A 13,345-nucleotide genomic window follows, 5' to 3' on the forward strand; every position below is an offset into this window, starting at 1 on the left:
GATTGTACAGGATAGGGGGAGGAATATAGACGTCTGTGCAGAATTGACCTGTGCCAGAAAAGACATTATTGTAATATAATTACAATAAGTAATGTAATATGTATAGTAATATAATTAAAACAGCACATAGCATAAGTATATGACACTTGAAGACATTTCACATGTTCAGTAGTGCCTTCTTTTGTTTGTGACACAATCCACAACTTCAGTTTTTCGCACAGAACATCAGCTCTCTACTCACAGCTGTTTTTGTGTGTGTGTGTGTGTGTGTGTATGTTTTTCAGGTTGCCACGGGTGACAGTATGTCACGAGTACCTGGGCAGCAGGGTCTTCCGGGTGCCCGGGGCCACGGCCGTGGGCCACATCAAGGAGCTGGTCACCGAGGAGACGGGCCTGCCTGTGTCGGAGCAGCGCCTGCTGCAGGACGGGCGGCCGGTAGGTGACGCCTAAACCCGAGCCGCCAGCATGGAGGAAGTGGGGCAGTTGGGGGGGGGGGTCAGAGGTCAACATGATTTAACCTCACATTCACACAGGCATTTATTGATTTAGCAGATGCTTTATGCACGAAGACTTACATTACAGATAAGCACTCTCATTATGGTGTGTGTTCCCTGGGTATTGAACCCATGACGTTGGTGGCGTTTGCAGTCTGCTCTACCAGGCGCTGCGCTACAGGACAGGAAGAACAGGAATCAGTGGCAGCCAATATGGCAGAGAGAAGGGGCTTGTTTTGTTTTGTATCAAATCGTTTCTGCAGGCTCTGTCTTTCTCCCCTTCTCCGTGGTCTATTACTTCTGTCTGATGTGACACTGGAGCAGAAAGCTTGTTTTTGGAGGCTGAACAAAAGCTATCAACGATGCCCAGCTCAACCTTTTGTAGGCTTATTGGGCTGCATAATCGGCCATAACAAAGTGATTTAGAGGGTTGTGTGGCAGCCAGGCCTGGGTAAAATGTTGCCCATTGTGTGGTTATTTGCAGCCTGGCCAAGGGTTGAGAACTCATGACAGGCAAGTCTGCGCTGTTCAGCACTCTGTTTGCCGCTGTGGGCCAGCCGACTTTGTTTTCTTCCCATCACATGTCTTCAAACACAGCCTGCCTAATAGAGAATGAGGGGTGACGAACTGGCCTGATACCTCCAGCTCTCTGACGGTTTAATTCAAACACAGTTTGCCTAATAGAGAAGGAGAGGTGACAAACTGGCCTGATACCTCAGCTCATTCAAACACAGTCTGCCTAATATAGAATGAGAGGTGACAAACTGGCCTGATACCTCCAGCTCTCTGCCGTGTGTCTGAATTAGCTCATTTCAAGAAGTTGGAGACCTAACTTTACCTGTATTTTACAGCTGTATGGCATAAGGTAGCTGATCAATGCCTACTGAGTTGTGATTGAGGCCTAGTGAAGTGTTATCCTGTTCATCGTTTGCCTAATACAGAGGAGGAAGAGACCAATCTTCAACCCTCTGTTGTTGTTTATTGATAAGCTTCATGCAGAAGTGGCTAACACAGAGGTAGTGACACATTATTCTACTGCTGTAGAGTAGTGGAGAGGGGATGAAGGCCTAACAATGAAATCTGTGTGTTCACTTATGTAAGTGTTTCAGTATCATTCACTGAAGAGAATAAAGATTATAACACAGTCACCGGTAGATATATCTGTCTTATATGGTAACTGTGAAGCTGTAAGCACAGGCTCTCACTACTAGTCAGAAACAAACAAACTGCCACTGGCTCTAATGGCTTATGTGTGTAGTTCTGCCTTGGAATTGAGGTTATTTCAGAAGACTGCCTTCTATTTTCACGGAAATCCATACGGCCTGAGTAGTTCTAATAAAGAAATAGCGAAGAATAAACTGTGATGAGAAGGGTAATTGCACATTCGACCAATTTCTGTTTTATCACAGTGTCAGTTGGGTCGGATCAATGAACCCTGATTTAATTGAGTGGGCTTTCAAATGGTGAACTGCTACGTATATGATCTGAAAGATGTGAAATGGAGGCCATTTGGGCTTAGTGCTTCACATGTGCACTGTCATCTGTTAAGTAGGGTATTTAACCCTGCACTCTCCCCATAGAGAACTTCACACACACACACACACACACACACACACACACACACACACACACACACACACACACGCACACACACACACACCAGCTTCAGACACACACACACACACACACACACACACCAGCTTGAGACAAACACACACACACACATACACACACACACACACACACACACACACACACACACACACACACACACACACACACACACACACACACACACACACACACACACACACAGGGGTCGTAGACTAGATATCTAATCCAGGCAGTGAAAGGAAGTCCGCACTCCAAAGTAGCTTTAATGTTTATTTTTATTATGGAAAAATATTATTTCCTTTTTTTTAGCATTTTCATTGTGATTCAATCCAGTGTGATTCCCCTGCTGCTAAAAAAAAACAATAGTAAAAAAGAAAAAAATATTAAAAGCATTTTTGGAGTGCGAACTTCACTACACTATCGTCAGTGTCCTACTATGACTTTGAGTCTTCTTCTCAATGTGTTCAGACAGATTTATGTACCAGTTAGATTAAAGCATTCTAAAAGACAGTGTCTAGGGTCGGAAAGGCTCTGTGAGGTGTTTGCTCATCGATGTGAACGTCACTAACTCACAACAGGCCCTTAGCCGAGAGCTTGTCTACAGCTGTTTGACCACAATATTGTCACTGGCATAGTGACTCGTGTCCTGACAAAGCCCTCTTTGAGATGTGTGTGCTGTTCTTTTGTTGATGTGAAGGAGAAGGAGGGAACAAGCGTGTGGTGATTCAGAAGCAGACTAGTTGCCAAGGCTGGGTCTCAAGCTGGTGTGTGTGTGTGTGCGTGTGTGTGTGTGTGTGTGTGTGTGTGTGTGTGTGTGTGTGTGTGTGTGTGTGTGTGTGTGTGTGTGAGAGTGTGTGTGTGTGTGTGAAGCAGACTAGTTGCCAAGGCTGGGTCTTTAGTTTTCTAGTAGAAAGACGTATTCCTTTGGTTCTTTCATTCATTCATTTTTATGGTCTACTGTAACAGTGGAGGTCTTTTTTTTAGCATTATTTGCAACATTCCTGCAGTCTTTAGGACATAATGTGTATCTGTGAGGGAGAAAAACTAGGATTAGGATAAAGGTGAAGCAGTAAAGGTTCAAAACCCAAAGTAGGGATAGTAAAATGAAGCGACAGAACGCGTTTTTAATAATCAGCCGTATCAATGAGACCGCAGTGAATTCCTCTGGATGAAACAAGACCCAGGGAGCCAGACGCACTTCTGTCGCTCTCCTTCTTCTCATAACATTACTGTGTGTGTGTGTGTGTGTGTGTGCGCGTGTGTGTGCGTGTGTGTGTTCATTACTGTGAGCGTCGGCCACAGCTGAGTCATGGCCGTTTATTTGGTGTGTTTACCCCATGGGTGGGCTGCTGCTCCCCTCACTGACCCTTGTGGATGGTGTGTGTGTCTGAAGCTGGTGTGTGTGTGTGTGTGTGTGTGTGTGTGTGTGTGTGTGTGTGTGTCTGTGTCTGTGTCTGTGTCTGTGTCTGTGTGTCTGAAACTGGTGTGTGTGTGTGTGTGTGTCTGAAACTGGTGTGTGTGTGTGTGTGTGTGTCTGAAGCTGGTGTATGTGTGTGTGTGTGTGTGTGTCTGTGTGTCTGAAGCTGGTGTGTGTGTGTGCGTGTGCGGGGGTTGGGGGGTGTTGAGGGATAGAAGCAGGTGGGATGCCGTGCACACACCCGTCCTTACAGTCAGGCACAGAAAATAGCCTGTGGAGGATCTCCTGCCTCTCCCTCCCTCCCTCCCTCCCTCCAGGCCAACCCTGTCTGTAGCCTGCACTGGGAAAGGAAAATGTAGATTTAGGTGTCCTTAATTGAAGGTTAAGGTATTTAGTAGACACTGTTGTCCAACATTACTTACAAAACAGATTTGAAGACATTCTAATTTATAGTTATGTGATAGTAGTCTATAGTTTGATCTTTTTTTTTTTAAGAAAAGGTCTGGAGGAGTAACATGGAGATCCACCTCATCTGTTTAGTCCAACATTATAGGCAGTACTAAGTACACACAGAAGTATACTTTAACATGTACAACATAGAAGTATACTTTAACATGTACAACATATATATGAACGGTATGTTAAATTGACGCTTCTTACTTGGTGCTTACTCAATCCAGTGTATACATCGTTTCATATCAGCGTGGTCGTTCCTTAATGTCTTAATGTCGGGTGTATAAATCGTTTCATATCAGCGTGGTCGTTCCTTAATGTCTTAATGTCGGTCAGTGAAATGGCGCCCCCCCTGCAGCCTAGATGTTCCAGTATTTCCCCACTGGCCATGTGTGCCTCTGCAGATAGCTGTGTGTGTGTGTGTGTGTGTGTGTGTGTGTGTGTGTGTCTCTGTGTCTGTGTGTGTGTGTGTGTGTGTGTGTGTGTGTGTGTGTGTGTGTGTGTGTGTGTGTGTGTGCCTCTGTGATTAATGGGATTGTTACCGCAGGTACAGTATCTATAGTACTGACAACGCTCCAGCATCCTCTATACATCCTTAGGGAATGTATGGCTTTGGGTGGTACTTATACACACCCCAGTCCCTCGCACCTTGCATTCTTTAAACGTTCAGTCAGGGGGTTAATCTTTCAGGGCCTGTGAATCAAAGAGAGATTCACTGGGAATTAGTGACTGGGCTTGGCAGGGAACAGAAGATTTACATTTACAGTTAGTCATTTAGCAGAGGCTTTTATCCAAAGCGACTTACAAGGATTTATACACATTTTTAAAAATATTGTTTACACTGATGGCACATTGAAAATCAGGAGCAATTAGGGGTTCAGTGTCTTGCTCAAGGACGCTTCGACAGGAGATCGAACTAGCAACCTTCTGATTACTAAACGACTGCTCTACCTCATGTACCACTGTCTTATCATAGCAGCTCTGTGGCAGTGAGGGTCTGCTGGCATGGCGTCCCTGGCGAAGACAGTAAATAAGCGAGTCGCTGTCATGTAGAGATGAGGACACTGAGACATCTAGATTCATATTTAGTTTCTCTCATGATCAAGTCTACTTGTAGTCTGTCCCCTTGTTTTTGATCCCAATCTGAGTTGGCCTAATCGCAAATGTTAGGGTGCAGAAATGAGTCGTGGTTCTTATGTGTTACTCTGTTAGCTTACATGCAAGGAGAGGAAGACCAATCAGATTGTTTCTTTCATGTTTCTACTGAATGCTCGCGCTGCTGATTGAGACAGTGTGATTGGGTGATAAGACTGTTTGAGAATCATACAGTGGGAATAAGGCTAGCATATAAATATAAATATAGTATATGTTCAGGAAATGAAAATAAAGATGATAAACCTGCTTTCTGTAAACTATATGAAATGCTTTGTATTAGGGAGGTGAATAGTACAAGTGGGAAAGTTACGGTTAAATGAAAGACACTATGGGATTGGATGTGACCTAATGTAGACTAGATTGAGCTGCACTAGTTGTCCTTGTGTGAGAGTGAATAGTGTCTGATGCTGCCATCAGGGTTCCATCAGGGTTCCATCAGGGTTCCATCAGGGTTCCTTTAGGGTGTCATCAGGGTTCCATCAGGGTTCCCTCAGGGTTCCATCAGGGTTCCCTCAGGGTTCCATCAGGATTCCATCAGGGTTCCCTCAGGGTTCCATCAGGGTTCCATCAGGGTTCCATCAGAGTTCCATCAGGGTTCCATCAGGGTTCCATTAGGGTTCCATCAGGGTTCCATCAGGGTTCCATTAGGGTTCCATCAGGGTTCCATCAGGGTTCCATCAGAGTTCCATCAGGGTTCCATCAGAGTTCCATCAGGGCTCCATTAGGGTTCCATCAGGGTTCCATCAGGGTTCCATCAGGGTTCCATCAGGGTTCCATCAGGGTGCCAGAGTAAACGACCCACTGCAAGAGCTCCGCCCACTGATGACACAGGGCCCAGAGCAGACTGGATGGCAGTGTTCTGTCTCTCTTTATCTTTCTCTCTCTCTATCTCTCTCTCTCTATCATTCATTTCCTCTTTCTCTCTCTCACTCTCTTTCACTACTTCCCTCTCTTTCTCTCTCTCGCTCTCTATCTCTCTCTCTCTTTCTTGCTCATGGCTCTAGGCTGGCAGGGGCTAGATGGCAGTTCTCCCTCTCCCCTTTCTCTCTATCTGTTCTGTCTCTCTCTCCACTCTCTATCTTTCTGTCTTTATTCCTCTCCCTTCTCTCTCTCCCTTCTCCCTTCTCCCTTTCCCTTCTCTCTCTCCACTCTTTCTCTCGCCCTTCTCTCTCTCCCTTCTCCCTTCTCCCTTTCCCTTCTCTCTCTCCACTCTCTCTCTCTCTCCCTTCTCTCTCTCTTCTTCTCTCTCTCTCACGGCTGCTCTGTGTGGGCAGGGCTGGTGCCAGATCTGCTGAGCGAAGCACGTGAGCCAGCAGAAGTGGGCTTTCACCTTGGGGAGGCAAAGAACAGCACAGCATCTCTCTCTCACTGTGTGTGTGTGTGTGTGTGTGTGTGTGTGTGTGTGTGTGTGTGTGTGTGTGTGTGTGTGTGTGAGTGTGTGTGTATGTGTGTGTGTGTGTGTGTGTGTGTGTGAGTGTGTGTGTGTGTGCATGTGCGTGTGTGCATGTGCAAGTATATTTTATGTGTTTGTGCATGTCTGTGCATATTTATGTCTGTGTGACAGTGCTGTGTGTGTGTGTGCATGTGTGTTTGTGTGTGTGCACATGTCTGCAGATTTATGTGTACAGTAGTGTTTGTGTGTGTGTGTGTGTGTGTGGGGGGGGGGGGGGGGGTGGATGCGTGTGTGTGTGTGTGTGTGTATGTGTGTGAGTGTGTGTGTGTGTATGTTGTGGTGTATGCATGAGTGTGCTTCTACGAGTGAGTGTGTGTGTGTGTGTACGTGCATGTGCCTGGATTAGGTGTATGTGTGTGTGTGTGAGTGTGTGTGTGTGTGAGTGTGTGTGTGTGTGTGTGTTTGTGTGTGTGTGTGTGTGTGTGTGTGTGTTTGTGCATGTGTGTGCGTGTGAGTGTGTGGAGGTGCGTGCAGATCTGGCATGCTTCCTAGCCACTGACGATTGATCTGATGTGGAATAGGAAGTGCCTGAGCATCACGGGGAATAATCCCCCCTCAGACACACACTCATCACACACTCTCAATCCCCCTTCAGACACACATCCATCACACACTCTCAAATTTTCTCTCAGACACCCACTCATCACACACTCTCACTCCCCCCTCAGACACACACCCATCACACACTGTTTAGATTTAGCAGCTCTGGAAAGCAAAGGCCTATCATCAGCCAGAAAGACTTTGGCCCTTGCTTAACTAATGCTTAACTAGGAATTTTTATTTTTATTTTACCTTAGTTGGTTAGACACGTGAGAGTATATGAAAAACATCATTGGTTGTGAGGATATTCTGCATCAAAAGGTGTTGAGTAGTTTGTGTGTCCTAGGTAAACCCCCATACGGTGTCAGTAGTTTCACCATGTCTTTGTTCATTGCTCTATAACTGACATGCACCTTCACTTAGCACAGTTGCAGTGTTATGGCCACTTGTACAAGGACCAATACTATCTGATGGCTATTGTTAATGCTACTGAATACTATTAGATGTTCGTAGATCTTAATATTTATGGGTGTCACTTTTGTCGTATCATTATGTTTACCTAATTTAGTAATTACAGAATGCCTTAATAGGTTGGTGTGTGTAGTGTATATTTACAGACAGAAGTATGGGTGGTTACTTAGTAAGTGTAAACATCCTTGCCTGTTCATTAATCTTCATGTGTGGTACTAAAACATGTCGCCCTTTTCACCTGTGTCCTCTCAGCTTCCTGATGGAGTTTTGGTGGGAGATCTGGTGTCGGCAGGAAGTCCGGACGTATCTCTTACGCTGACAGGAAGTGGGCTGAAGGGTGGGGGTGAGTACAGTAACCTGGCAACAGGACACTGCCATTAACACCACTGTAGATGCAAACACTGCATGTCACCACATTGTTATTACCATAGAGTTGTCAGTAGTAAGCCACTCATTGATATTACCATACAGCTCTCAGTAGTAAGCCACGCCTTGTTATTACCATAGAGTTCTCAGTAGTAAACCACTCATTGTTATTACCATAGAGTTCCCAGTAGTAAACCACTCATTGTTATTACCATAGAGTTCTCAGTAGTAAGCCACTATTTGTTATTACCACAGAGCCCGCAGTAGTAAGCCACTCATTGTTATTGCCATAAAGTTTTCAGTAGTAAGGCACTATTTGTTATTATTACCATAGAGTTGTCAGTAGTAAGCCACTCATCCTACTGCCGAGTTGCATTATCAGTGTCTTAATCAGTGTCTCTCTGTTCTGTGAAGTATTGATTAGTTTAAGCCAATATATAGACATGGAGAATCAATAATATAATGAACCGTTCATCTTTCAAACTCTGTGTGTGTGTGTGTGTGTGTGTGTGTGTGTGTGTGTGTGTGTGTGTGTGTGTGTGTGTGTGCGTGTGTGCGTGTATGTGTGTGTGTGTGTGTGTGTGTGTGTGTGTGTGTGTGTGTGTGTGTGTGTGTGTGCCCACATGTGTGTGTGCAGGGAGGTTTGGCCAGACTACTCCTCCCCTGGTGGAGTTCCTGAAGGATATTCTTAGACGATACCCAGAAGGAGGTCAGATTCTGAAAGTAAGAAATCTTCCTTGGGCGTGCATTACTAAATATACAGCACAAGATCCTCTGGAATCCATTCAGCTAACAATAATGGGAACGGTTGCGATAACACATGACTATGTCTGGAATTGGAGAAAGGCATTGAGGTGGGGGTGTTGACTTGCCAGGGGATCACAAAGCCTGCCAAATAACTAGTTGGGATGTTCAGGCCTTTAAATAGCCCTGGCCTTCCTCTGTGTGTGTGCTGTCAGTGTCATTGGTTCATTACCTGCTGAAGTTCCATTCATTTCACACTACTGTATAAAGGCTTAGGAACTTATTGAGCCGGAAAGGTTACGAAATTCCACAGGGATGAACTCAGGGTCAGGTGAACTCATTAACCTTTTTATATTGAGTTTCTGTTGAGACCACTAACTCTCTCCCCCTCTGTTGTCGCTGACTGTTCAGAGACTGCAGGGTACAGTTTGATGAATCTAGAATGTTCATCACAAAAACATTCAAACTTTAAGGTTCCATTAATAAACATGAAATTAATCCAGTGGTTAACATCAATATTTGCATGTTAACTACTGAAGTGAATGATGTTCCTTAAGACACCCTGGATGGAGGTAATGTTAGTTAATGTAAACAAACCATACATTTTAGTGTTTAACATTCCTTATTAACACCAAAGTTTATGGATTGTTCATGTTAATGAATCCATTGTGCATGAGTTATTCAATTCAATTCAATTCAATTCAATTCAATTCAATTCAATTCAATTCAATTCAATTCAATTCAATTCAATTCAATTCAATTCAATTCAATTCAATTTTATTTATAAAGCGCCAAAACAATAAAATTGTCTCGAGACGCTTAGAATTATGTGTTACTTGTGGATACCCTGACCCAAAGCATGAACATCTGAAGAAGCCAACTGTAATAGCAGGTGTCTCCTCCCGTGTGCAGGAGCTGATCCAGAATGCAGAGGATGCCGGAGCTACGGAGGTCAGGTTCATGTACGACGAGACGGATTATGGGGTGGAGTCACTATGGTCACCAGATATGGCGCAGTATCAAGGTTCCAGAATCATTCTAAATATTTAATTGTGTACTTTACCCACTCTCTCTCTCTCACACACACACTTACACACACACACACACATTCACTCACTCTCACTCACTGACTCACTTATCTCACTCACTTACTCCCTCCCTCCCTCACTCACTCACTTATTCACTCACTTATTCACTCACTTACTCCCTCGTTCACTCACTCACGTATTCACTCACTTACTCACTCACTCACTCACTCACCCACTCACTCACTCACTCATTCATTCATTCATTCACTCACTCACCCACTCACTCACTCACTCATTCATTCACTCTCTCACTTACTCACTCACTCACTTATTCACTCACTGACTTACTCACTCACTCACTCATTCCCTTACTCACTCACTTATTCACATATTCACTCACTCACTCATTCACTCACTCATTAACTCTCTCACTTACTCACTCACTCACTTATTCACTTACTGACTCATTCACTCACTCACTCATTCCCTTACTCACTCACTTATTTAATCACTTATTCACTCACTCACTTATTCACTCATTCACTCACTCAATGAATTTCAGATGTTCTACTCTTTCCTAGCATTTAGCTACATTTACTGCTCTGTGCATTTGTATGTATTTTAGAGATTTTGTTTACAAGAGGACAGATTATGAATGATGTATAATATACATTCAGTAGCTGACTTCTATAAATCTATTCTGTGCTTGTACTCCAGGAACGGCTTTGTATGTGTACAACGATGCAGTGTTCACGGACGAGGACTGGCATGGTATTCAGGAGATTGCGAGGAGCAGGAAAAGAGAAGATCCATTGAAAGTTGGACGGTTTGGCATAGGGTTCAACTCTGTATACCACATAACAGGTACGAATATTTACTTACAGTAACAATTCTTCCGTATGAGTCTGGAAGAGGCTGTGTTTATGCATGGCTATTGGCAAAAGCTGCAGCGTTTATCTGATTCCGTATAGCTAATAGCAAATGAAGAGTAGTGAAAGTACACTATAAATGCCACGGTCATCATGTGTTTGTCTTCATCTATACTAAGCCTATATGTTAAAAGGGATAGCTAGCCTAATTATTAAAGAAACTGATATGCACCTACATGAACCGATCAACTGAATGGAATGATAAGTAGCTTGTTGTAAACCCAGATTTGATCTGGTCAGATTGGATCCATTTGAAACAAAACTCTGATCAAATTAAATGTTTTAAAATGTTTAACACATGAAATATTTTAAGTTTCACTGATTGATTATATGAAAATGTTTCACTGTTGAAATGCAGAAACAATGTTAAAGAACAGCTACCGACATCTGTTTTTTTTATGAAAAGTTTTACTGATTGATGAAATTAGATGCTAACTGCAACAGCTGATGGGCATATGTTTTTTAAAATTCAAACCCTGATAGTTGCAGCGTGGTGTTGGGAGAGGGGAGGGCAAAATGTTGTTCTCATTGTCAAGGGGGGGGGGGACCTGCCATGAAATATCTGGTATCTACCTAAGCAACCCAGAACATAAGTATCAGAACCCCTCCTTAATTGTCTGTAAATGTCTCCTGTATTCCTTAGATGTCCCAAGCATCTTCAGCGGAGATCAGATCGGCATGTTGGACCCTCACCAGACCTTGTTCGGAGCCCATGAGACTGGCCAGTGCTGGAACCTGAAGTCGGACATAAAGGAGATCACGGAGCTGAACGACCAGTTCGCTCCTTACTTCGGCTTGTTCGGGAGCGCGGAGAAGACCCTCCAGGACGGCTACTTCCCGGGAACGCTCTTCCGCTTCCCGCTGCGGGTCAAGCCCACGCAGCTCAACAGCAACGTCTACAACAAGGAGAAGGTTCTGGAGCTGTTCGAGTCGTTCAAGGCCGACGTGGACACGGTGCTGCTGTTCCTCAAAAGCGTGCGGAAGGTGTCGCTGCACGTGCGAGAGCCCGACGGCACGGAAAGGACGCTCTTTCAGGTCACGTCGGACGAGGAGGACGCCGAGATGAAGCTGGAGCGGCCCCACTCGCTGAAGACCCTCGGCCTGGCCATCGACAGCTACAGCAACGGCGTCCTGAGCGACGAGGTCACCTGCGCCACCTACCAGGTGGACATCCGGGTGCAGGACCACTCGGCGCAGGAGACGCAGAGCACCAGCTGGTTGGTGTGCAACGGGGTCGGAGGTCGCGGCATGTGCGCCGACCTCGACTCGCTGGCCGACGACCTCAAGTTCAACCCCCTCATCGGCATCGCTCTGCCGCTCACGCCCACCAATGAGGACGAGGAGGAGGAGGGCGCGGCGGCCAGCTTCGAAGGGCGGGCCTTCTGCTTCCTGCCCCTGCCGCTGGGGGACGAGAGCCTGACGGGGCTGCCGGTGCACGTCAGCGGCTTCTTCGGCCTCACCGACAACCGCCGGAGCATCAAGTGGCGGGAGGTGGACCAGTGGCGCGACCCGGCCGCGCTGTGGAACGAGCTGCTCATCGTGACCGTCATTCCGCGCGCCTACTTCACCCTCATCACGGAGGCCGCGCGCAGGATCCAGGCCAGGAAGGACCAGGACTTCCCGCTGTCGCCGCGCGGCACCTACGCGGCGTGGCCGGACCCGGCGAGGACGCGCTCGCGCTGGAAGCCCATTCTCGAGCCGCTGTACCGCGACCTGCTCCAGCAGCCCGTGATCTACTCGCTGGCCCAGAGCTGGGTGCGGCCCGACGAGGCCGTCTTCTCCGAGCTGGACCCCGAGGACGACTGCGCGACCACCGTCACCAAATACCTCCAGAGCTCAGGGATGCACCTGGCCCAGGTGCCCGCCACCGTGGACTCCGTCCTGGCCGCCTACGTCAGCCGGCCAGGCGGGGTGGGCAAGGTGACGCCAGCGTTCGTGCGGCAGGTGCTGAGGAAGAGCAAACACAAGGGTCCCGCTCAGGAGAAGCTGCAGCTGCTGGAGTTCGTGCTCAGCGACGGTTGCTACGGCGATCTCATCGGCCTGGAGCTGCTGCCGCTGCAGGCCGACACCTTCATCGCTTTCTCATCCTCCGTCAGCGAGAAGGATGCAGTCTACATCGCCTCGGACGAGTACCAAAGGTAAGATGTGTACTACAGCACTGAGGTAGTACCCAAGGTAGGATGTGCACACTATAACAGTACCAAAGGCAAAATGTGGTAGTACCCAAGGTAAGGTGTGCACACTATAACACTGAGGTAGAGTATGTAAGGTTAGATGTGTACTATAGCACTGAGGTAAAGTACCTAGGGTAAGGTGTGCACACTATAACACTGAGGTAGTGTACCTAAGGTAAGATGTGCACACTGTAACACTGAGGTAGAGTATGTAAGGTTAGATGTGTACTATAGCACTGAGGTAAAGTACCTAGGGTAAGGTGTGCACACTATAACACTGAGGTAGTGTACCCAAGGTAAGATGTGCACTCTAACACTGCGGTAGAGTACCCAAGGTAAGGTGTGCACACTGAAATGTCTATGTAGTTGTTAAGGTAATGTTTGTGTTCCAAGGTGCACATCAGTTAAAGGTGTAGTCCTCGATCGTGGTGGAAGGTTGTTTACATTTTAGCTCAACGGCCGAATCAAAATACCCCTCTCTTCCGTGTTCTTGAAGTAATGTTGGCT

General features: G+C 46.2%; 1 protein-coding gene across 1 annotated transcript in view; it reads left to right on the forward strand.

Annotated features, from left to right (window-relative positions):
* sacs (sacsin molecular chaperone) overlaps positions 1–13,345 on the forward strand; it is a 33,644-nt gene that overhangs the window by 1,531 nt on the left and 18,768 nt on the right. Inside the window, exons 2-7 of the mRNA XM_080844786.1 lie at positions 285–435; positions 7,850–7,940; positions 8,601–8,686; positions 9,620–9,731; positions 10,453–10,599; positions 11,308–12,802. Of these exons, the coding sequence (XP_080700912.1) occupies positions 285–435; positions 7,850–7,940; positions 8,601–8,686; positions 9,620–9,731; positions 10,453–10,599; positions 11,308–12,802 (2,082 nt within the window). The remainder of the gene's footprint in view (positions 1–284; positions 436–7,849; positions 7,941–8,600; positions 8,687–9,619; positions 9,732–10,452; positions 10,600–11,307; positions 12,803–13,345) is intronic.

The sequence above is a fragment of the Sprattus sprattus genome (assembly GCF_963457725.1).
Source record: "Sprattus sprattus genome assembly, chromosome: 9".
Lineage (NCBI taxonomy): Eukaryota > Metazoa > Chordata > Actinopteri > Clupeiformes > Clupeidae > Sprattus > Sprattus sprattus.